General features: G+C 40.0%; 2 protein-coding genes across 4 annotated transcripts in view; both read left to right on the top strand.

Annotated features, from left to right (window-relative positions):
* Positions 1–1,778: 1,778 nt before the first annotated feature.
* Positions 1,779–16,261, top strand: TMEM35A (transmembrane protein 35A). Its single transcript, XM_028523331.2, has 2 exons — positions 1,779–2,095; positions 15,853–16,261. The coding sequence occupies exons 1-2, from the start codon at positions 1,976–1,978 to the stop codon at positions 16,255–16,257; spliced, it is 525 nt and encodes a 174-aa protein (XP_028379132.1). The 5' UTR covers positions 1,779–1,975; the 3' UTR covers positions 16,258–16,261.
* The window catches only part of CENPI (centromere protein I), a 101,219-nt gene continuing 77,441 nt past the window's right edge, over positions 1,987–25,764 (top strand). For 2 of the 3 annotated variants that reach the window (XM_028522928.2, XM_036017001.1), the window contains exons 1-3: positions 19,152–19,257; positions 21,235–21,476; positions 22,100–22,237. In XM_028522928.2, coding sequence (XP_028378729.1) covers positions 21,248–21,476; positions 22,100–22,237 — 367 coding nt within the window. In that variant the 5' untranslated portion in view covers positions 19,152–19,257; positions 21,235–21,247. Of the gene's footprint in view, positions 2,096–19,151; positions 19,258–21,234; positions 21,477–22,099; positions 22,238–25,764 lie in introns of those variants that run through there. The other variant, XM_036017000.1, reaches the window with a different exon arrangement.

The following is a 25,764-nucleotide window of genomic DNA, read 5'->3' as shown; positions in this document are numbered from 1 at the left end:
ATTATTCCCATTATCATATAATTTGAAAGGGAAAAAGAGTATATACTGTGTGTGTGTGGGTGGATAGATAGATAGTTAGATAGATAGATAGATAGATAGATCAGTTGCTGAACTGTATAATGGACTTCCCTAGGTGCTCATTTTACTGCAACAGTCAATGTAGGACATTTAGAAGACAAATGATTTAAAAAAATTGCATTTAGGTTTATTCTTTCTAATCTTTTTTGTATGTGTAAAGAAATTCTCTCATCTCTAATACACCCTACTTTCTTTTACACAACAAACACATTGGGAACAGGGTCTATAACTCATTTATCTGTGTATTCCTACAGTTTCTAATTCTTTGTATGCACATTGTAGGCACTCAATACTTTATAGGCTGAATTATAATCAGAAAAGGGTCTGAAATTCTCTCATCATATGATATATATGATTGCTAATCTTAAAGTATTACCACTCCCAGGGATATTTGCATTGAAAAATCATCAGTTTTTCCTAAAAAAGATTTAAGATCTGGTGCACAAAAAGTGTTGCTCTAGGTACTATGAGGATATATATCCTTTTAAATGATTTCCTACCTTTTAAATGCTTATAATCTAAACTAATTACAGAGTAGATTTGGAAGCCAGAGGAAGCAAGAAGTGAACTACATCCACTGAGGAATCAAACGTTAGACACTTGCTATGCAATTGACTTACATGGAATTCTTACAACAAACCTTTGAGGCAGAATTTTCATCCATATTTTATAAATTTGGAAATGGAGGCTCGGATGAGTTAAGTGACTTATTCAAGTTCACAGATTTAATGGCAGAGTGGGGATTTAAACCCTGAACCTTCTGAGTCTGACTCCAGACTGTTCTCTTTCCCTTAATGAACACTGCTTTTCAAAATAGGTGTGTGTGGGCATGTATGTATAATTACAGTGCTAAGCAGTATCAGGTAAGTACCACACTAATGATGTAAAGTATTACATAAAGAGGTGGTTAAGATTCCAGGCTCTGGAAATGATTACCTCGGTTTGAATTGTGGCTTTCCATTTATTAGCATAAACTCTTGGGCAAGTTACTTATTTAACTTCCTTGTCCTTCAGTGTTCCATGAATGGAATGGGAGCTCATGCCTAGCTCACAATATTGCTGTAAAGATAACTGTGTTAATACAAGTAAAGGGCAGTGTCTAGCATTTAGTAAATGGTCGATAAATACTGGCTATTATTGCAGGAAATCAGAGGAAGAAATCAAATCCAGCTAGGAATGGATCAGGGAAGGGTATATGAAGGAGGTGATATTGAAGAAAAGATTGAATGTTAGTGAACAGTGATGGAGTCAGGAAAGGAATGTAGTGGAGGTGGGATAGCTCAGGTTTGTTCAGAGCCATGAGTAGATAGGACCTGAGGGGGTGGCATGTGGCAGTAGGAGCTATTGCAAGATAAGCTGAGGGTCCTGAATGCCAAACTTAAAACATTGCAGTTAAACCACTGGGCAATCCTGAGGACTAACTATTTGACTGAGGGAAAGGAAAAGAGAGAAAATGAGAGAGGTTGAAAAAAGGGATTGATAATTAGAGGATTACAGAGATGAAAAATGAGCCTGATGCGAAGTGGTAGAAATGAGGTCTTCCCTAATCCTCAATCTAGAGGAAGCTCAGGGAGTGAGCTCCAAGCCTAACCTACCTTTTCCCCATTTAAAACTTGAAGTTTCATCTCAGTTAAGGGATTCTTCTAACTTTGGAGACTGAGATTTTGGCTAGTGAGGAGCTAGCGTAGGGCATTAGGACCCAGCGATTGTTGTAGTGGGAGAGGTAGAATCTCGATCTTTCAATTTTTCTCTCAAGCTCCCCCTCTCCCTTTGTCATTCTAGTTGCCTGCTGCCTCCGCAGCTTCCCTCTCGCTTTCTCTGCGTTAACTGCCAGCGTTAGACAGACACACAGGGTGCGCAAAGCAGAGGATTATTTGGGACCCGCCTTGGTGACTCCATGGCGTCCCCCAGAACCGTAACTGTCGTGGCCCTCTCAGTGGCCCTGGGACTCTTCTTTGTTTTTATGGGGACTATCAAGTTGACCCCAAGGCTCAGCAAGGATGCCTACAATGAGATGGTAAGTGAAGCAAACGGGTGATGAGGAGCGCACCCCCAAGGGATAGCGAATACCTCTCCCCTTCTTTCCTTCCCAGGCCACGGTCCAATCTCCTTGACCCCCCACCCCCACCCAAACCATTCAGTCTCCCCAATAACTTTGCAGCTCGGAAGGAGCAGCTGGACAACAGCAATTTCATTTGTGGGCCATGCTGAGCAACTGTTCTGGAGCCACTGAATGCGAGTTGAGGGAGGGGTTGCCCAGCGAGTACCCCCACACCCGCAAGTAATGCAGAAGGCTGAGACCTGTGTAACACCTGTCAGCGGCAGGAACCCTTTCCTTCTTTCAGCACAATCAAAGTTGGGACAACCAGTCTGCAAATCCGATTCCTTCCCTTGGAGCTAGGTGTTTAGCAAGCCGGAGAGTTTGTCATCAGGAAGAACAAAGAGGAAGAAGGGAAAGGGTTGGGGGAGAATGGGCTACTAAAATGAACAATTTTTAGGGGTGGGAAAATGCACTCCTCATCACAGGTGGAGAGCTGATGGTATTATTCCCTTAGCAGCCTGGGTGCGTGTCTTCATCCTTGAGACAACGCAATCTTGGCCCAAATAACGGTCACCAAGAGCTTGCTTCCTCCTTTTCTCTCAGGGGGAGAGCTGGATGTTTTATTATGATTTGTTTTATGTGCTAATTTGCACAATCTTCAAAATCTGCCTTTTCTCTCTAGTAATAGCCCATAATCCCCACCTTGCCTCCTGTGGTTGCCTAAGGCCAGGCCCTCCTGCAGAGTTAGAATCACGGAAGTTGACTGGTCAAAACATCTCCTCTGCAACCTGGGGGCTGGGCTGTTCTTTCCAGTTGGGTGTGAAGAGGACTTGTTCCTCTGCTGTGAAGTATGAGGAGATGGCAGGGGATGTTTCCAGCACTCTCACCTCTTTCTATCACTTTGTCTTTTTATTTCCCCACCCCAGCTGAAGGGAACCTGCTTCTCACTTTTTTTTTTTTTTTTTTTGCCAGACTGCCAGTAATAAGAGGGAGCCCATTACTGGGCTCTCAAGATCAAGAAGGAAAGGAACTTAGGGGAGGAACAGGAAGGGAGAGAGAAAAGAGGCAAGAGGGATTCCTCTTTAGGGCTGTGGCAAGGAGGAATAGCTGCACAGATTGATAGGAATACACAGCATTCCCGAAGCCCACTGCAGGGCCTTCCGAGGCCTCTCAACATGAGCTGCAAATGAATGGAGACTGGCAAATTGTAGATGCTCAGAAAATGTTGGCTGGCAGATCTGGCTTCTGTCTCAGGGTTCCAGCTGGTGCTTTCCATGTCTCCCTCACTGCAGGATCACCCTGGGGTGGGAGAGGGTGGGCTGCTACTCAAGGGCCTAGGTCTAGTCCCAGTGGCAAATCCTAATGTGTTTCTTTTTCTCCTTTCTCCTCCTCCCAACATGTTTGACCAGATGGAATTGAAATCAGGTCAAAATGAGTATCCAAGGTTGCCTGCATTGTGTGTGGTGGGGGGAGGAGAGTGGGGGATTAGCAGAAGCCACCAAACACAGAGGGACTAGGTTGAGGGGAAAATGCCACTACATTTTGTCTTGGTAGTAGTAATGTGGTGTTAGATTATAAATAGATGAATATGGTCTTGCTTCACTTTTCATATATTTATATATTTGTGTGTATACAACTTAGGTATTTTTAAGCTTTCTCTTTCCTTAGGGACACAGTACCCTTCCTTAGTATACTCCCTGTCTCCCATACCCTGCTCAGCTGATTTAAAGGCCCCCCAAGCTTCACTTCAAGCACAGTGTAGGCTCTGCAGGCAATCCAACTAAGATGGAGTCACTGGGAAGCTTTCTACCAGCTTGGCAGGAGCTCACAAAGAGGACCAACCACAAATGGGTTTACAGTAGGTTTCTTCCTAGGGAGTGGAGCTGTCTACTACAGTCTAATAAAAGGCAGAATAAACATATATGAAGACTTCATATCATACAAAGGAACACATTCAAGTGGGTATAATCTAGTATAGCAGTACAGAACCTTTGTGTGTATGTATTCACAATTCTATGCTTCTGTGCTCAGGGCCATCTTGAGGAAATGGAAGAATTATATTTAGCTGGGAAGTAGATTTCAAAGTAGTATGAAGCTTGAGGGGGATTTTTAGATTACCCTTTTCCAGGGTTGCCTCCTACATTGAGCACCAGGCCTCAGGCTGGAGATGGCTATCTGGAATAGGGCCCACTGAATAGTGCTCAGGCTGGCCCAGCTTTATCCTTGAACCCATAGTAAATAGAAAATTAAGTTCTTCAGTTCTAGTCCAAGGAAGGTGCTCAATGTATATTTATTGAATAGATGGATAAATGAATGAGTTATTGTAGCACTGTTTTGGCTGGTCATCAGCTTTCAGAATTCTCTGGTTGACTCTCAATTATGCAGTTTAGGAACTATTTCTGAATTCCTAGAAGGGAGCTACAGCCCCTCAGGATCCCAACCCTAGATCAGCTGACATATTATCTGGGATTTTCTGTTTTCCATTTAGGAATGATTCCTCTGCACTGATGAAGTTAGTCTTGTATTGAACTTCAGGGGCTTTTCTTTTAAGATCTCAAGTGTTGTTGTGGCAATATTATTATTTAAAACATCTCTGTGAGGTAGATCTATTTTATTATTTATTCTTATTTTATAGATTGTTAACTGATCCAAGATCATAGGTAGGCTGTTGTTGGAGCAGAGATTAGAAACCAAGTCTGTGACCCAGTACTCTCAGAAAAGACATTAAATGGTTACAGCTTTTTGGATGTCAGGACTTACAACTGAATTTTTTAAAAGATTTTGTTTATTTATTTTTAGAGAGAGGGAAAGGGAAGGGGAAAGCAAGGGAGAGAAACATCAATGTGTTGCTGCCTCACACATGCCCTCCCCCTGGGGACCTAGCCCACAACCCAGGCATGTTCCTTGACTGGAAATTGAACCAGAGACCCTTTCATTCACAGGCAGCACTCAACCCACTGAGCCACACCAACAGGGCACAACTGATTTTTAAACATATTTGGCATATTTCCATTCTTTTTTTGTATCAATTCAACTGCCCCAATCCACACCTTGGGGTTTCGTTTTACTTTAAAACCAATTTTTCAAATTCAGATTTTTTTTTCCATTTCTGCCACCTTTTTTTTTCTTGTTCTAAAGCCATTAGTGCTATGTTCATGTGTTATCACCTCTCTGTAGAATCTCTGTTAAAAACCAGAGAAATGACTATGAACTTCTTCCCTGTCTCTTCTGGGGAAGCCAAGAGAAATTAATGGAAATTGAGTCATATAGGTTTGGGTTCAAATTCTGACACTCTTAGTGTCTCAGTTTCCTCATTTGTAAAACAAGGATAATAATACCTACCTCAGAAGTTTGTTGTACATATTAACTGAGATTACATGTGGAAGCATCTAGTTAGCTGTTCAAAAAATACTGAGTGACATGGTAATGATAGTAAATTGTATTTTATGCAGTGGATTTCTGACTAAGTTGAGGGATTGAAATCAGGCATTTAGAAGAGCAAGACATTATGTTCACTTGTCCTGATAAACAGACTTTATGCAATCAGCTAATTTTGATAACTCCACACTGGCTGCTGGGTAACTCATATTGGATCCCATGAAGAATTTCTAGTCGCCTCTCTTGAATAGCCCATTTTGTGTGTGTTGTGCCATACCTCCTCCAGATTTATCAAGTTGTCATTAGAATATTCTAAATTCCATGTGAATTCAACAAGACCAACCACTCCCTCGACTAAATGCCTCCATTAATTCACTTGAAATTGGGAGAGAGCTCTTACAACTGCTGCTAAGCGGTTTCCTATGCAGCGTTGAGGAAAATATGAATGGTTCACTTGCTGTATATTTAGTATTCAGCTCTTTCTAGCAGATGTTCCATCCTATAAGCACAAGGGGCCACATATGGAATAGTAAGAAAACACCAAAAATCCTGTCACAATGAAGCAAAGGGAAGACAGGGCAAGTCTCTGCTTCTTTGCATCCCCTCATAGGGAGGGTTTGTTGATTTGACTGGTATGCTTATCTATAGTTAAAGTGCCCTCTTGTTTGTGTAACCCTGGGGAAACACTCCAGATATGTGTGGGCAGTTTATTTAATGTTTGTATGTAATATTTTATGCTTCCAATCACTGCCATTAATTGCTTTCCAAGTAGGCAATGTGATAGTAATCCACTGATGCTTGTACTGCTTTCTGAGGTAGCACAGTACATTTATTCCTTCAGAGAGGAAGGTGACCCTGAGATGTAAACTGACTTTGCTTAGTTCACACAGCTAGCCATTCCAAGCTAAACTGCATTGGTGCTTATGCCAGAAAGCTTATAGCCCCTCAGTGGCCAAGAACTATACTTGTTTCAGAATGACTTCGACTGACAGTAGAAGTCAGGCTCTTTTGCCCTGAAATGCAATCAGGGTCGGGTCCACCTTTGTTAGTCGGGTGCTTTAAAAGTGTTTACCATTCATATGCATATTTGGAACTTAAACATGTAATAGCTTTTTATTGCATTTAAGACGTGGTCTTGCTCTGGCTGTGTGGTTCAGTTGGTTGAAACGTCATCCTGTACAAAGATTGAGAGTTTGATTCCTGGTCAGTGCACATACTGAGGTTGTGGGTTCCATCCTCTATCAGGGTGCATATGGGAGGCAACCGATCCAACTGATCAATGTTTCTCATATCAATGTTTCTCTCTCTTTCCACACCCCCTCCCTCAAATCAGTAAACATATCCTTGGGTGAGGATTAAAAACAAAAACAAAGGATATCCGATTCACTTGTGGCATATTCTCCAACAGAGATTCAGGGAAATCATACTTGAGTCAGTAAATTTTGCAGCATTTCTGCAGACTTTATGGCTGAATTCTTTTTTAATTAATGAACTTTATTTTGGGGAGAACAGTTATAGGTTATAGAAAAATTGAGCAGAAAGTACTGAGTTCCCATATTCCCTCCTTCCCCCTATTTTCCCCTATTATTAATATCTTGCATTAGTGTGGTACACTTGTTACACTTGATGAGCCAATATTGATACATTATTATTAACTAAAGTCCCTAGTCTACACTAGGTTCACTCTTTTGTGTTGTACATTACATAGGCTTTGATGAGTATTTAATGATGTGTATGAATTTTTTTGTCAATACCCTCTTCTGCTTTCATATAGTTTTTCCCTGTAAATTTTATTGAAGTATAACATACATACTGAAATGTACACATTAAGTATACAGTGCAAGGAATTTTCAGAACACTCCTGTGTAACTAGTGCCCATATTAAGAAACAGAACATAATCAGCACCGCAGAAATCCCTCTTATGGCCCCTTCCAGTTACTACCTCCCCAAAGGTAATTGGTATCCTGACTTCTAACATCCTAAGTTAGTTTTACCTGCTTTTGACCATTATATAAATGGGATGATGCAGTATATCAGCCACATTATTATTTCTTTTACTTAATTGGCATAAGTGAATTAACATGGACCAAACCACTTGCCCCCATTCCCATTTTATCCTGGTATCTGGTTTGGAGCCATTATTAATTGCCATCAAAGATGAATATTATTAGACAATTCTGAGCTGTTCAAGTTTAACGTCATTAATATGAGATCATGGACCCTGGGGTGTTGTGAAGAATAAATGACAAGCCCTGGCTGGTGTGGGTCAGGGGATTGAGCACCAACCTGCAAACTGAAAGGTCAATAGTTTGACTCCCAGTAAGGGCATGTTCCTGGGTTGCGGGCCAGGTCCCCAGTTGGGGTGTGCGAGAGGTGACTGATCCATGTATCTTTCACACATCAATGTTTCTATCCCTCTCTCTCTTCTTCCCTTCTTGTCTCTTTGAAAATAAATAAAATCTTTTTTTTTAAATGAAAAGAATAAATGACCAAAAATTTGTATGACTACAGAAAGACTCCATATGCTCTTGATTCATGTGTGAATCATATCTCCTCCTACCACAAGAATGGACCTGCTTGATTCAACTCTATTATCATTAAAACAATTACTGTGGCTTGCAAATGTATGGATTTCTATTTGTGTAGTTTATTAATGATACAGTGTATACCTGTGGACCTTGGTTGAAACTATGACACTATGATTCTTTGACTAAATCTCCAAAATGCTTATTTAATTTACAAAAGGAGAAACTGAGATAATAAAATACATAGTAACTTCCTCCAAGCAATTTAGGGACAAAAGGAAAATTGGAATTTAGCTTATCTTAAGAATCCCAGTCAAGGATATTGCTGGATGATTGCCTTTGATTAAGGGATTTGAAACATTATCTTTCCTGCTTCCTTCCCCTAAAAGGAAACTATAATTACAGGGTCTGGGTCATTGCAATGGGAGGGCAACAGACCTAAGAAAGTGAATTGCAAGACCCTTTTGGGAGAGTCACTCATTTAACTCTCTTTATTCTTATCATCAGAACAATGAAAGTCTTTGGAGATCTAGTTACTATAGACTCAAAACATGTGGCCCTTCCATTGTTAGAACTGAGGTGGCCCAGACTAAACATTGATGAAACTGGCAATCCTTTGATGTCTCTATCCTACCCTACAGGAGCAAGAATAAAGGGCTTCCTATGATGTCAAGACTCCATCTAAGCTTTGTTCTATCTCTAACAAATTCAACATTCCCTGTCTGGAGTCTGGAGTCTGGAGTCCTGGAGAATAGATGCTATCTGTACCTACTTAGCTTTGAACTAAAGATTTGATGACATGACTTATCCCCATGCAGTTTCTTCTTGAGAGAAAGAGGAAAGAAAGAGGCAACAGCTAGCTGCATAAGAACATCCACAGGTGCAGTTTAAGAGGTTAGGTAAACAACTAAAAAAGTAATATGGAGTAACACCAAATAGAGAGAAAAAGTTCACTGAAGTTATAGGAACTCAATTTAAAGGCCCAGAATTTGGCCCCAGGCTATAGATTTCACTATAGTATAGATCAGAATATATTCTTGAAAAATGAGTGGTTAGCCCTAACCAAAAAAAGACCACTTTCCAGAAGTTACTCAGCCAGCACCCGGAAGGCTTGGTTCTAAGATGATGGTAAGAAATTCTTCTTCCCACCTGTGTTCATCATGTCAGAAGCTTACACCTAATATTTAGGAATTGCTCCTTGGGAATCTTTGTGTTACTAGTGAGAATGGTCCTTACTTAAAAGTGTTAAGCTTCTTGAGTCTAGATTTCTTTCCCTAATGTTCCCTTGTTACCGTCACCAGAATGCAGAGGGGGAGAGAGTGGGCAAGTGGCATCTGGATTAACACTGATGGAAAATTGGCAGGCTTCTCTCCACCACCAAGTGACCTAACTCTCAGCTCTGCTCTGCTCCATGTCAGTCTGGTTCAGTTCAGCCCAGGGTTTTACTCTGCCTACTGGTCATCCTCTTTCATAATTTCTCTCTGAAAATCCCTGATTTAAACTAAAATGGAAAGAGGAAGAAAGAATGAATAACATTTTGTATTTCCTTACATGCTCAGGAACAGGGTAAGGTGAAATTTTAAAGGCAGGATCTGACAGGAATGTAATTAGGAAGAAGTGAGTGAGGCAGTGTTGGGCAAGTGCAGAGTTGGATCCTTCCTTTACTTAAAAATTTGACATTTTGTTTGTCATGGATATTATATCTTTATCAATGAGTATTTTTGGTACTGTCTTAAATTTGTACTCAAAGCAAATAGCCTCACTTACTTCATCTTAGCCACAGCCCTGCTAAAGAAAATGAAGCTCAGAGAGGTCACATAATTTGCCTACGGACACTCAACTAGAAAGTGGCAGAGATGGTATTTGAATCCAGGTCTGTTTGAATCCAAACCCACACTTCTTTCACTAAACCATCAGTTTTTCTTTTTTTAAAAAATCTTCACTGGAGGATATGTTTATTTATTTTAGAGAGATAGGAAGGGAAAGAGGCAGAGAGAGAGAAACGATGTGAGAAACATCTATCAGTTGCCTCCTGTATGTGCCCTGATTGGGGATCCAATCCACAGCTTAGGTATGAACCCTGACAAGATAGAACCAGCAACCTTTCCTGGTGTACGGGAAGGTGCTCCAACCAACTGAGCCACCTGGCTAGGGCTAAACTGTCTTTTTTCATTGTTTTTAGAGAGAGGGGGAGAGAGGAAGGGACAAAGAAAACCATTGATGCCAGAGAGAAGCATTGATTGGTTGCCTCCCACATACGCCTGGACTGGGAATTGCACACGCCTGGACTGGGGATTCAGACCCGATTGAACCCGCAACCTAGGTATGTGCCCTGACCAGGAAATAAACCCACAACCTTTTGGTTACTGGATGATGCTCCAACCATCTGAGCCACACTGGCCAGGGCTAACCCACCAGTCTTTTACCAGTCCTCATAGAGGATTATGTTGTGCCATTCATTTTAATTAATCCATGAAATAAGGGTACATTCATTTGTCCAGAAATGAGAGAAATGGCTTAACATTTGTTTAAAAACTAGAGAGTGTGAAACTATTCTAAGTGCCAGATTCTTCTGACAGGTCAATTTGACTTTCTGCCCAATTCTCATAGTATTTGTCCTGCATCTGGCACTTCCAACTCTTCTTTTGTTCTATTTTATTTTTTTTAATTATTAAAGTTTAGTTGGCATACACTATTACATTGGTTTCAGGTGCACAACACAGTGATTCTACATTTATATACCTTACAATGTGATCAGCACAATAAGTCTAGTAACCATCTCTTACTGTACGAAGTTATTAACAATACTATTGACTATATTCCCTGTTCTATACACTATATTCCCATGGCTTACTTATTTTTTAACTGGAATTTTGTACCTCTTATTCCTCTTCACCTTTTTCATTCATCCTCCCATCACCTCCCTTCTGGCAGCCATCAATTTGTTCTCCATATTTATGAGTCTGTTTCTGTTCCACATATAAGTGAAATCATATGGTATTTGTCTCACTCTGACTTATTACATTTAGTATAATACCTTCTAGGTTCATCCATGTTGTCTCAAATGGCAAGATTTCATTCTTTATATTGCTGAGGGGGGGATGAGAATCATCTTTATCCATTGATATATCAATGGACACATAAGTTGCTTCCACATCTTGGCTATTGTAAATGAACATGGGGTGTATATGTCTTTTCAAATTAGTGTTTTAATTTTGTTGGTGAGGATGTGAAGAAAAGGAACCCTTGTACACTGTTGGTAGGATTGTAAATAGGTTCAGTCACTATGGAAAACAGATGGAAGTTGCTAAAAATTAAAAATGGAACTTCCATATGATGTAACAATTTGACTTATTTGACTAATCTCTTCCTAAAACCTCTCTTGGTCCCCATGACCCTGTCCCTGCTAGTTTTCCTTACACTTTTCTGACTACACTTTATTCTACTTTGTGGATACTTCCTCTCCTCATTTTTTAAATGTCTGTCACACATTTTTTCCACTGTATACATTCTACCTTGGCATGCCAAATGACTATCAATTCTATATTTTTATCCCCGACCTCACTTACTTACTGCTTACCAAATATCTCCAGTTAGTTGTCTTCAATACAGAAAAACCCAAATTGAATTCCTCACTCCCTTCTGCCACCCCCAACCAGTTCCTTTATGTACATTCCTAAACTTCTATTTAGGTACCCGAGCCAGAGACCAGATAATCTTTCTTTTTTTTTTTTTCCACTGTATTGATTATTTTTATTAGAAAAAATATAATACAGTCCATTCAGAGAATATTACCTAAAGCCTGCCAGCAGCCCCACCCGCGTGATGGCCACTTTTATTTTTGCGGGTTGCAGCTCAGGGTGCCGACCACTTCACGCACGTTTGCGGCCCCTCTCCCCATGGCCCTGGTGCTCTGTCGTTGGATGGAGGGGCCTGTGAGTAAGACTGCATCGTAGCAGGCTTTTCCCAGCTTGCCAAGATAATACAAACTCGCAGGCAGAGTTTTCATGGCTTTCGGCTTTTCTTCCGTTAGTTATCCTTACGCTCGTGGTGCTGGCCTGCGTGGGCCTGGTGAGACCTAGGAGCACCTGCCGGCTGTGTCGTTCGTTTGGGGGGCCCTGCACAGCCAGAGGGCGCAGTCCCAGCGTGTTTCGGGTCTCCCGCCAGGACCGGCTTCCTAACACAGGCAGCAGGGGCACGCTTTAATACCCCCAGAGACAGGGGAGTATTGTTGCCCTGGTTTTTTTTTTTTAATATATTTTATTGATTATGCTATTACAGTTGTCCCATTTCCCCCTTCTCTCCCCTCCACCCTGTACCCCCCTCCCACCCACATTTCCCCCTTCAGTTCATGTCCATGTGTCATACTTATGAGTTCTTTAGTTTCTACATTTCCCGTACTGTTCTTGCCCTCCCCCTATCTATTTTCAGCCTACATTCTATGCTACTTATTCTCTATACCTTTTCCCCCTCTCTCCTCCTCCCACCCCCCTGCTGCCTAACCCTCCATGTGCCCTCCATTTCTGTGGTTCTGTTCCTGTTATAACTGTTTACTTAGTTTCTTTTGGTTTTGCTTTAGGTGTGGTTGTTAATAATTGTGAGTTTGCTGTCCTTTTACTATACATGCCTTTTCTTTATCTTCTTTTCTTAGATAAGTCCCTTTAGCATTTCATAAAATAAGGGCTTGGTGATGATGAACTCCTTTAACTTGACCTTATCTGAGAAGCACTTTATCTGCCCTTCCATTCTAAATGAGAGCTTTGCTGGATAGAGCAATCTGGGATGTAGGTCCTTGTCTTTCATGACTTGGAATATTTCTTTCCAGCCCCTTCTTGCCTGTAAGGTCTCTTTGGAGAAATCAGCTGACAGTCTGATGGGAACTCCTTTGTAGGTGACTGTCCCCTTACCTCTTGCTGCTTCTAGGATTCTCTCCTTCGTTTTTACCTTGGCTAATGTAATGATGATGTGCCTTGGTGTGTTTCTTCTTGGGTCCAACTTCTTTGGGGCTCTCTGAGCTTCTTGGATTTCTTGGAAGACTGTTCCCTTTGGCAGATTGGGGAAGTTCTCCTTTATTATTTGTTCAAATACGTGCTCAATCTGTTGCTTTTCCCCTTCCGATTCTGGTACCCCTATAATTCAGATATTGGAACGTTTAAAGGTGTCTTGGATGCTCTTAATCTTTTCCTCAATTTTTTGAATTCTTATTTCATCATGCTTTCCTGCTTGGTTGATTCTATCTTCCTTCTGGTCCACTGTATTGTTTTGAGACTCATATTCCTTCCTTTCACTATTGGCTCTCCTCCGCGTGTCTTCCTGCATCTGTTTTATGGTAATCTGCATTCTTTCATCTAAATTTCATCCAAAATCCACCAGTTCTGTGAGCTTTCTGATCACCAGTGTTTTGAACTGCGCATCTGATAGATTGGCTATTTCTTGGTTGCTCAAAAGGATGAGTCCTGGGGGACTGATCTGCTCTGTTGAAAACATATTTTTTTTCCCCTGTCTCTCCTTTTTTTTTTTTTTCGGTCTGGTCCCTCTTGTTACGGTGGGGGGCGGAGCCTTAGGTGCTCACTGGGGCTGGGCTCCCCAGTTGCTAGATTGTGACGTTATATGTGGGGGTGGGGCGGGAGTGGGAGCGGGGCGGGAGAAAACAATGGCGGTAGTTCCGTTCTCCTGGACTCAGACCCTTGTCTGAGCTTCTGGGCCGCGAGTTCTGCCCTGGTCCACAATTGCTACCCCTCTGGGTCTGCCAGCCGCAGCTTGCGTACTCAGGGATCACCTCTGCGTTCTTGCGCCCCCAGATGGCTTTTGTGCCGATGATTTCGCACCAAACCTTCCCCCGACCTCCGCGCGCCGCCTACCCGAGCCAGCCCCGTGCCCGCCTGGCTCGTCTTCTCCTACCAGTCCGGATGAATGTGTCTACTTCAACTTCTTGGCTGCCCGACTTCCATTCAGATAAATCCTCTGCCGGATCTGGGTGTTATTCTGATAGTAAATTATTGTTGTAAATTATTGGTTTTCTAATCTTGGTTGTACGAGGAGGTACGGTGCGTCCACCTATTCCTCCATCTTGCCAGAAGTCTCTCCAGATAATCTTTCTTGACTTCTCTTTCCCTCAATGTTCACATCCAGTAAGACATCAAATTCTGTTAAATTTGCATCCAAAGTATTCTTGATTTTGTTCCCTTCCCTCTATTCTTACTATCATTATTCCAGTCCAGGTCTCTCACCTGGTTTCCTTGCTCCCATCCTCCACATTTTTTCCAGAGGGAGCTTCCTTAAGACCAAATTATGTTGCTCCTCCTGGATTATAGGATAAAGTCCACCTCCACAACACATGTGATCTGATTCATATCCATCTCCCCTGTCTCATGTCTCCCCTCTCTCCCCAAGCCTGTGCTGAACTGGGGCAGTATTCACAACACACCAATCTGTTTTTAAAAGTCTTAGCTCACCCAGCTTCTCCTGCCTGCAATAACCTTCCCTTATCAGTCTTGCAAACACCTACTCTTCTTTTAAGATTCTACTCTAGCTTTTCTCAGTCTCCATCTAGGAAGACTTGACCATTTCCTCTGGTGTGCCTCCACTGTATCCACTTACATAATTTTATTCAGCCCTCATAATACTTTATTGCACTTATGTATTTGCATAACTGTTTTTCCCCTTATGAATTTAAGTTTCAGGAAGGCAGGGCCTTTGAACACTTGATACCTGGATTCAGAGTACCTAGTCCAGTGCTTAGCATAAGGAGACAATAAATATTGAATGGGCTAATGGATACTTAATGAAAACAAAGAAGTGGGGCAACCTAATAAGACACTTAATAAAATCTCATCAATTTACTCCAAAATAAGGATCAGGCCACTCTGAATAGTGAAAGATATGATTATCTATCACTCTAAGGTCCATATAATTCTATTACTTTGTAATATATCCAGTGACTCCCTCCTCTGTCCTATGATATTTCCCTTTGGGCTACAATTATACATTGTACAGACTTCTATTATATAGCATTAATAATGATGCTTTATAGTGCTGTTTATGTATCTGTTTCCCCAAACTAGACCAAGAGCTTCTTGACCCAGTCTTATTCATCTATATATCTCCATCAAATAATCTATAGCAGGTCTTCAATAAATATTTGTTGAATTAAAATTAATGAACTTGAACCAGGCAAATCAAAGTAGTGGTTTGTATAGTCCTGGGGATTTATCTCAATGACCATGAGAATGATTTTTGTCTTACTATATTTTAAAAATACCCAAGGGCTAACATTTACATATATTTTTAATTTTCTACTTGCTTAGGACACACTCTTTTTTTTTTCTTTTTTTTACAAATTCCACAAATACAAACTCCAGCTCAGATGAAGTTTCTGAATTATCACAGATTCCAAATTAGGGAAGCCCAAATTAGTGAGGCTTTACCATACTGTGCCTTGCCTTGTTTCTTTTTTGCCGATATCCATATGAATCTGGGTTTGGGCAAGGTAGGCACTGGAAAATATGTACATGGCTAATCTGCACCCATTTTATGGGCCTGGTGAATTTTCTTTTAATTTCTTAATGTAGTTTGTGATTTATAATCAGAAAAAAATTGAACTATAAAGTCAATATGTCTTAGCTTCCATGCTGTTACTATGGTTTAAATCACAGGGATCTCAGCAGATTGTTTGCTTTTTTTCTTTACCTTAATTACAAGACTTTTATTTAGGGGAACAGTAAAAATGGGCCACACCTTGGCTGGTGTGGAAAGGGAATGGTGTTTTCTTCATTCTAATGTTAAAATCATAGTTAATGCAGTGATTTCCTTATGGTATTCTGCTCCAGAAACGTGCTTACAAGACCTATGTCCGAGCCCTTCCTCTGCTGAAGAAAATGGGGATCAATTCCATTCTCCTCCGTAAAAGCATTGGTGCTCTTGAGGTGGCCTGTGGCATTGTCATGACCCTTGTGCCTGGACGTCCCAAAGATGTGGCCAACTTCTTCCTGCTCTTGCTGGTGTTGGTTGTGCTCTTCTTCCACCAGCTAGTCGGTGATCCTCTCAAACGTTATGCCCATGCCCTGGTGTTTGGAATCCTGCTCACCTGCCGCCTGCTGATTGCCCGCAAGCCTGAAGACCGCTCTTCTGAGAAGAAGCCCTCACCCCTTGGAAGCATGGGAAATGCAGGGAAAGCTGAGGAGCAGCCCTCCTTATATGAGAAGGCCCCTCAGGGAAAAATGAAGTTGTCATAGGAAATTGGAAGTGAAAAAGTCAACCTTCCAGGCAGTTGCCTCCATGACACCCAGGAAGATGTCAGCGTGTTTTTCATTTGATTTATTTATGTTAGGAGAAAGGGAAAATATAATCTATAAGTTAATGGCCCTGTTGGCTTGTGTACACCTATAACCTAAAATGACCTCCCCACATATACATATATATATATATATATATATATATATATATATATATACCACCTTTAATCACTCTTGGGAAATTCTCACATCTTGCTGCATGTACATGTATATGGCTAACTATTGAAGTGCTTTTGTGAGGTGGACTCCAGGGAGCATGTGACTATGAGATAGTATGTGTGGGAAAATGTATTTACTGTGTGTGTGCATGCACGCGTGGAGGAGAAGGCTCTGACCTTGAACTAATTCTGCACAAGTATACTTCCCTTTATAGACTGAGTTTAGTGAAGACAATAAAATAAACCTCCTGTAAAGAGAATCCTACTTTTGATATAAAGCAAATTATGAATTCCCATGGGATGGGGGAATCCCTCAATAGATTAAGCTGAAAACTTGAACCTACCACTTTAAGAAACATTTCCTTCAATCTGAGGCAGTGAGTTATGTGTAAAGTTAATTAGCCTCTACTTTCAACAGTTGTTTATATTTTAAATACTCCATATTGAGTTTAATTAAAATAAGAAATATATGCAGTCAGTAGATAATCTAATTCTTTAAGTGATGAAATTGGAAATTTCACCTTGGTTTTGTCCAAGCCCAACCTACAAAACTCCTTTACCCACAGTTTGAAACTGAAGCAATAAACTTTTTTTTTTTTCTTAAGCCAAAAGCTGCCTCATTTCCACCATTCTCAGCAACTAACCAGGATTTGACAGCTTCTCCAGTGTTGTGGTTAAGGGATCAGTGATTATTCCTGATAGAAGTCTGAATCTCAAACTGTTCTCTTAAATCATCTGAAATTTGACCGAAGAGCTGTACACAGTATTTCTCTGACAAATAGATTTACTACTCCTGTTGAATCTTCACTCGAGTTTGCTAGTGTAAGCATAGATATAAGTTACCCCCAAAGTTGTCTCCTCTACACTTCTTTATCATTCCAGTGGGTGGAGTTTAGCTGGGGGAAAGACATTTGATATAGGTTAGTTGGATCCAGCAATATGAAAATTTGCTTTCTTCATTACTTACTGGTCTTTCTCCATGTTAGATATGCTTTGATGGATTTAATATTATTGTGCCAGGGATGGGGAAAAGGATGGGGGTGTTTTTTTTTTTGTGTGTGTGTGTGTGTGTGTAGTAAAATTATTGTATTTCTTCACTGTCATTGTTCTCATTGATTGATACCCCTGTGTCTTATTTCTCTTATTCTTTTAAAATAAAATTTTTTTTGAAATTTAGAGGAAACTGTTGGGACAAATAATGGAAGTCTGGAAAGCAAGAGTCATATCACGGGATTCAGTCTCTTTCTCTCTCCCTCTCTCTCTGTCTGGATGAGGGAGAAGAAAGAGTATAATCACTTAAACATGCTAATGAGGCTACCATCTTTCCAATCTCATTTAAGTTCCTCCACACCTCTGTGATGTCAGCACATAAAATATTGATAGAAAGCTATCAAATTAGTACCCCAATATAATATCCAGTTTTGGGGAATTCCGCTTCATTAGGTGATGCCAAGTGAAGGTAGAATAATTAGTTCAGAGAAAACTTTAGGTATATTAAATAAAGGTTAGCCAGTGTCTCTCACTATATGTGTCCACAAAGTGGCACAAGTTCCAGTGCCACAGTCTTGTCACATTAGGCGAGTTATTTCACCACTCAAGGTCCCAGTTTCATCGTTTACAAAAAAGAAGAGGATTAAAGGATTAAAAACCCTTCCAATTTACAACTGAGTCTATGAAATGCTTAAAAGTATAAATGACTTGAGAAATGTTCAGTTAGTAGAAAAAGGAAGATCAACTACCATGAAAGTATTGAACACTCAGTTTTCATGCACAATTAAGTAAGAGTTCATGAAGGTGCACTGAAAAACCATACAAATATAAAATGTGGTAAATAGTCATTTCCACTGTAGTCTCCCAGATACACCAACTTAATCTTCGATTCCTCATCTCTCCCTAAGATTCTTCCTATAGTTTTGCCTACAGTATATGGGTATGTTTTGGCCTCCAACAATTAGCGAGAGCTGTTTATATCTGTCCTCCCTGATTCCTACTCTAGTAGGAGATTAAACTAGGGACTAAGCTTAGGTCTCACACTAAGCTCTTATTACTGTTTTCGCCAATTTCTTTTAGGTCCATCACCCCTCAAAGTTAGGAATATTTACATACATGTCGACTGGCTGGTTATGTGCAAGGTACCACAACTCGTTTAAGACACATGTTCTTAGCAAACCCTGCTAAGGGTACCCATCCTTGGTAAAAGGAAGGCAGATACAGTCGTTTTTCCCTCCTACCTACTAGTTTCACATCGGGAAAGGGACAGCTTTAGAGGTCACAGGCTCTTTAACCTAAGTCTCTTGCCCATCATTGGTGGGGGGAGCAGTCTTTACTGCAAAGTATGCAGTTTCATATTTTCCTACCAAGTATCAACATTTGGAGTCAATCTGGGCAAAATGATCACTATGACTAATCATGTTAAATTCAAGAACCTACACGCTGATTGTTCTGTTTTAAGCAAAATGACGAATGCAAACCTGTTTTAGGACGGCGGGAACGCCAGCCAATCAGCTGGCTGCCGCTGCAAAGGTCTACTCCGTGCACTTCCCGGAGGCCAGACAGGGGCTAACGACAGAGCGACAAGGCGGAACTGGGTTTGCGTCAGCGTTGGCGCGCGCCACCTCGAGACGTTAAACTGTAATTTAACCAATCAGATTTCAGCAGAGCGCGCGCTCTGCCGTGTGGCTTCCTGCGTCTCCTCAGAAGAGCATGCGCGGGGCGGGGCTTGCTTATTTGAATCCTGGGGATCTTTGGACTCCGGAGTTTCAGAGATAGAGGAATGCATTGGGTAAGGTACTTTTAAATACCGCGCGAAAGGGGGACTCAGAGATCGAAGGGGATCTCACTGACTTCCGAGCAGTACCAGCCTGCAGAGTGTGGCTAGGGTCGCGTTTTCTCCCCAAACCAGGAAGAGCCAGGGAGAGTCTTGGGAAGCTATGGGACCGGTCAGCCGAGTGGGGTCAGAAGCTGTTCTTCTGCCCTTCGGTAGGAACCTAGGAAACTGCTCAGAACCTGGAACCTCCCACTGGGTTTGATACGCATATTGCTCTTCTGCTCTGGTCTTATCTGTTCTAGGGAGGTGAGATTGAGTATTATTCCAACCATTCCCTTAGTTTTTCTCATTTGAAGCCAAAAATTTAGAAGACTTCTGGGTTCTTCTCTTCCCTTTTCCCCACGTACATCCAGTATTTTATCATGGTCTTGCCCAGTCTACCTCCAAAATATATCACGAATACAGTCATTTTCTACCTCTTCCACCGCTGTACTTAGGCCTAGTTCAGATTACAGTTATATCGCTTCTGGACTTCTGCAAGGCCCTTTTAATGTTCTGTTTCCATTCCTTGACCCCTAGCATTCTATTCTTCACACTGTAGCTAAAATAGTCTTAAACCGTAAGCCAGATGGTATTACTCCCCGTGCCTAACACTTCTCCTTTCTCCAGTAGTTGCCATGGCACTTAAAATCCAAACTCCTTACTCTGGCTGCCTTTCTGACTTTATCTCCCACTACTTTCTGCCTCTTTCATGTCACCACCTCTCCTTACCCGCACTGGTGTTGCTGCTGTTTTTCTAACATGCAAAACTCTTGCTTTAAGGTCTTAGCAAATCTTACTCTTCCCTCTCCATGAAATACTCTTCTAGCACATCTTCATGTAGCTGGTTCCTTGGCATGCAAATGTCAGTTTAAAGGTCAATCAGGGAATCTTTTTCTGCACATTTATTCCAAAGTAGCTTCTCACCCCTACCTCGTTTCTATCACATCACTGTATTGTATTCCCTATTAGCTATATAGCACATTGTGCCATATATGATGTGCATTTTTTTGCCCAAGTTTTTGCGGGGGGAAAAAAAAGGATGAGCACTATACATGGGTAGTACCTGAAATACCTTGTATCTGTTCTTGTGTTTTGTAAGTATTTGTTACCTAAAATATCTTGTACCATGATATGTTCAAAAATAAATGCTAAAATTCCTTTATTATACAAAAACAAGTATCTAAATATAAATAATTGAATTAAAAATTAAAACAAAATATTTTTTTTCTGAAAGTTTGGGCCAAAAATGTGGGTGCACATATACACAGTAAAATGAGGTACTTATTTAGTACTGACTGTCATACTCCTCCCCACCCCTGTAAGTCTTATGAGAGCAGAGACCTTGACTATTTCATTATTTTATCCCGGTAACTAAAACTGCTTGGCATATAGATGATGTTCATTAATTATTTGTTGAATAAGTGAATTAGTTAATGGGGAATTTCTCTGTTCTAAGAATCCTTAGTTTGCCTACCAGTTTGACTTTTGAACTACATTTATAACTAAGCACTGGCAAAATAGGGAGCATAAAAGATGAAAGCAAAATCAAGGAAGGGTAGAGAAAAATGCAAGTGATTGGAGAAAGTAGGATTGAGTTCATGGGATGGTTTAGTTTTGGACTCTCTTATGTCATATACCCATTTTAAGAGAACTTGCTATGTTACCTGTACTCTTACTGTTTTTTCCCCCTATAGGAAAGCCAGTTCATCTGGTGAATGTTACCTTGGAATATTGTTTCTCTCTATTCCTATTTAGGTCAAGGGCTTTCTGAGAAAGCTAACCTATAGGTTTTGTTGCCCAGACTTTTGTCAGGTTATTTGTTGTGTACTGGTTGTATGTTAGATACTGTGTACTAAATTTGGGGAATATAGGAAGATACTGTTCCTGTCTTTGGGGGGTAAAAAGGGACAGCTTGGTTGATTAATGGTAATGACACTTGTTTCTGTATAGAACATGCACAATAATGTCACCTCAAAAGAGAGTTAAGAACTCTCAGACACCAAAGAGAACTTCACGACATAGTAATAGTTATCAGAGTAATCTCTTGGCCTGGAAATTGAAAGAGAACCTAAGCAACTCAAAGAGCATCTCGAAACATGGACAAAACAGTACAGTGGAAGATTCTGAACATGCTGATGCTGATGAGCTAGCAAGAGATGCTCTGCAAATAGCAATGAGATACTTTGACAAAGGTAAGATGGATTATTTTCCTTATGAAAGTCCTGTTTTTGTCAAAATATTCTAGACTGTTTAGTTAAGGAACTTTAAAGGAGAGCATACTTTTGCTCCTTCATGCTTTTGTCTGTTTAACAGACATTTAGTGAGCACCTACTTACTGCATATCAGTATGCTTGGTACTGGGTATACAATAGCAAAGCACGTTCCTGGCAGAGCAGTTTCCAAACTACTGCACATTGGAATTACCCAGGAATCTTTCAACATACTAATGCTTGGCATCTACTCTTAAACGACATGACTTTTTGGTACAAGATGCAACCTGGACACTAGGATTTTTTGAAGACTCCTTAGGTGATTTCAAAATTTGGGAACCACCGCCCCAGTATTGACACAGCTTATAGTCTAAATTCAGTGCTTTTAATTAGTTTAGAGCAGAGATGCTAAGGCATGATTCACTTTTCCTTACTAAAGGTGCTATTGCTGTGAAATATTCTAGAGTTGTAAGGCTTCAAAGGACTTTTCAGAAGGCCTTTTATACATAAAGGTATTCCTTTAAAGTATCCCAAGTTGTAATTATTGAGGCTGGAGACTGAAAGAATTTTAAACCTCTCATTATTTAACATGGTTCTTTTTCCAGGTCCCTTTAACACACCATGGAATAAAGATAAAACCTTGGAAAAACACCTGAAAACTGTGGAAAATGTGGCTTGGAAGAATGGGTTAGCTCCAGAAGGGATTGACATTCTATTAAATGTGGCACTCAGTGGCAAATTTGGTATGTTAAGGGGATACATTTGTCATAGTTTGTTATCAGTTTTGCTCCCAGACTTTGAATTAGATGGCTCATTAGAATCAGTTGCAGTTCTTTTTTACTATTCTATTTACAAAACCAAAGTGGAACTTTCTTATATTCAAACTACCTTATGTGCCAAAAGTTTCTGTGTGTATGATGAAAATGGCTAGCTATCACATAACTTTACAAGTAAAATGTATACACTCTTGTCACCAGATTCATGGGAGCCATTTTCAGTATTTCTCTTAAGAAGCATAGATATAATTTAAGTAATATTGCTGGAAGGCACCTTAGGAGATCACTTGGTCTACTTCGTTGCTTTTAGGTTCACTTATATATGACAGGTCCCTATTGATGCTCTGTTCCAGCATCTGTGACCGTAAGAGTCAAGATGGGTTTTATTTTTTGTACAAATGTTTCCTTTCCTGTTCTAAATTAATTTGTAATGGGGGTGGAGTTCTTAGGAAGAAATAACATCTGGCCAGTATTGTTTTTACTTGAGAAAAATGTTTTAAGCTACTTTTATCCACATTGTGACTTAGAAGGTATTTTAGACCCTGTACATCTTCATTTTAAAAATGAGGAAACTGAGGCCCAGAGTGGTTAAAGAGACTTGGTTAAACATCAGAGCTAGAACTGGAGAATTCAGGTCTTCTAACTCCCCTTCTAGGGTTTGTACTGTGCCACACTGCTACCAGGTTTTCTGCTTTTTTTTTTTTAAATTAAGACTATCAAAAGTGACCCTTGCATGTTGCATTTCTTTGTGTATACCCTAGCATCATGGTCACAGGTGTGTGTGCATGTGTTTAAAGCAACAACACATTACCAGCTGAATTCAATATATGAGTCCCAGGTATTTTATTTCTGTGCTTTTACCTGATGAATTCTCTGTGTTTTGCAGAAAGTTAAATTTGACCTAATAAAATTGGTTCTTCTTTTTTTTAAGATTTTATATATTTATTTTTAGAGAGAGGGGAAGGGAGGGAGAAAGAGAGAGGGAGAAACATCCATGCACAAGGGAAACATTGATTGGTTGCCTCTTGCATGCCCGCAACTGGGGACCTGGCATGCAATCCAGGAATGTGCTCTGACCGGGAATCAAACTGGTGACCTTGCAGTTTGCAGGATGACGCCCAACCCACTGAGCTACACCAGTTGGAAGGGCAAGGCTCTTTTTTTTTTTTAATTTTATTTATTTATTTTTTAGACAGGGAAGGGAGGGAGATAGAGAGAGAGAGAGAGAAACATCAATGTGCGGTTGCTGGGGATTATGGCCTGCAACCCAGGCATGTACCCTGGCTGGGAATCGAACCTGGGACACTTTGGTTCCCAGCCCGCGCTCAAACCACTGAGCTATGCCAGCCAGGGCTGGCTCTTCTTTTAAGTGGTTTTAGATTGTTTGGTTCTAATATTTCCCCAGGAATCTGTGTTTAACTGATCAGTGTCTATCAAGAACAATTCTTTCTCCCTTCTCCCCCTTAAAACATGTATGGAATGTACAGGTGTTTTCTATTTTGGAATTTCTCTTTTCTTTGTTTATATCTCAGAAATTAATGGTTAGAACATTTTTGTGATGTTTGTCAGGTCTTGAGGCAAATATATGCCTCTCTCAAAATGCATGCCTCAGATTTAGAAACTTGAATATATGATTTAAAAAGCAATCTCTGGCTTTTTTGTATAGCTTTTAATTTTTCTGTTAAGGTGGAATTTGATGATGTGAAATGTGACCTCCTTAACTGCTTTTTGCCCTTTTAGTTATTTCTATGATATCCCTCATCACTGCTAGATCTTTGCATGTAGTTCTTTTGCTGGATTGTAATGCATATTCAGGGGCAGGTATGCTACAAATGTTGTAGTTAGGTACAAAGAGACTAGACTCTTTAGAAATTAATTAAACAGTCGTTGGTAAGAATACAGTCTATTGAATTCCCCCTTTGAATTTGGTCCATGTGTAGTGTTAGAGGTCAGACTGTTTTAAACTTTAGAAGGGTTAGAGGGTGAAAGTGTGGGAGAAAAGAGAAATAAAAACAAGAACCATAGGAGTGGAAAGCAGGGGGTTTTATTCCTGTGATTTATTACCTGCTTTCACTGCTTGCTTCCTTCTCTATAGAATGATGAGGTAAAAATTGATGAGATATATTATTGTAAATTATGCAGGATGAATAAATCTAGAGATCTATATGATGACTATAGTTAATAATACTGTGGTGAATACTGGAAATTTTCTAAGAGTAGATTTGAGGTACTCTTACCACATGCAAAAAAATGGTAGCTATGTGAGGAGATAATGTTAATTAACTCGACTGTGGTAGTCATTTTACTCTGTATATGTATATCATATCATCATGTTGTACATCTTAAATATATACAACTTTTATTTAAAATGTAAAGTCATATGTGTCCCTTTACACTTTAAGTAAAGATATGCATGCATTATAGCAGAGTGATCACATCCATTCACTGAAATAATGCTGTTTTGTAATAATGTAAAATAAACATGTATAAGATGTTTCTGAAAATGCTACTTACAGGTGAAGTTAAGAACAGCATTATTTCAGTGAATGGATGTGATCACTCTGCTATAATGCATATGAAATAGTGTTTAAAAATGTGTTAGATGTACCTAAGAATGCTACTCATGGGACAAGTTGAGAAGTGTTATTATAGTGAGTGGAGGTGATTGCCACACTTTTAGGCATATAGAACTGTGATTAAAGACACACGTGTCCAAGATGTTTAGGTGAATTCTACTTGCCTAAGTGGATAACAGTGTTTTTTCTGTGAGTGGTTGTGATCACCACAGTAGAATGCAAATAAAAAAATGTTTAAATATAAAAAAGGAAGTAATGAGATGCCTATTTAATTCTTGAGGTATTAATAAGCAGAAGTTGATACAGGATGTATACAAAGCTATTTGCAACATCACTTCTCTTACCAGATGGAAGGATATCATAGAAACCAGAGAGTATGATGGAATAATTGGACCAGTATAGAATATTACTGACATCTAATTCCAAGAATAGCTGTTCCATTCTACTATCCTCTCTCTTCACTTTTTGGGGAAGGATGGAGAGTACAAATATATTTATTTATTCTTAAATGTAGCAGCCCATGTAAGATGTCTGTCAGTAGTTTAAATAAATCAGAATCTATTCTGCCATTACAAAATATAATAGCAAAAGAATAATCCTTGAAATGTCCCTGTGAGTAAAGACTTTTTTGAGGTGTGTAATTCACATACCATAAAATTCACCCTTTCAAAGTATGCATCAGGGTTTTTTTTTTTTTTTAACATTTACAGAATTGTAAAACCATCTCCACTCTCTATTTCCCAAACATATCTTCAACCCAAAAAGAAACCCCGAACTTATCCTCACCTTTTAAATAGAAATATTAGAACCAAAGAATTTGCTTTATAGTTTACATTAGAAGTTTAAGGTATATTTTTATTTCAAAATGAGTTAATGATAAGAGATGTCAAATATTACTCATCTTTTTTTGCCTTCAGT

Source organism: Phyllostomus discolor, chromosome X (genome assembly GCF_004126475.2).
Source record: "Phyllostomus discolor isolate MPI-MPIP mPhyDis1 chromosome X, mPhyDis1.pri.v3, whole genome shotgun sequence".
Classification (NCBI taxonomy): Eukaryota; Metazoa; Chordata; class Mammalia; order Chiroptera; family Phyllostomidae; genus Phyllostomus; species Phyllostomus discolor.
The sequence above is the reverse complement of the archived record's forward strand: the minus strand, read 5'-3'. Positions and strand labels throughout refer to the sequence as shown.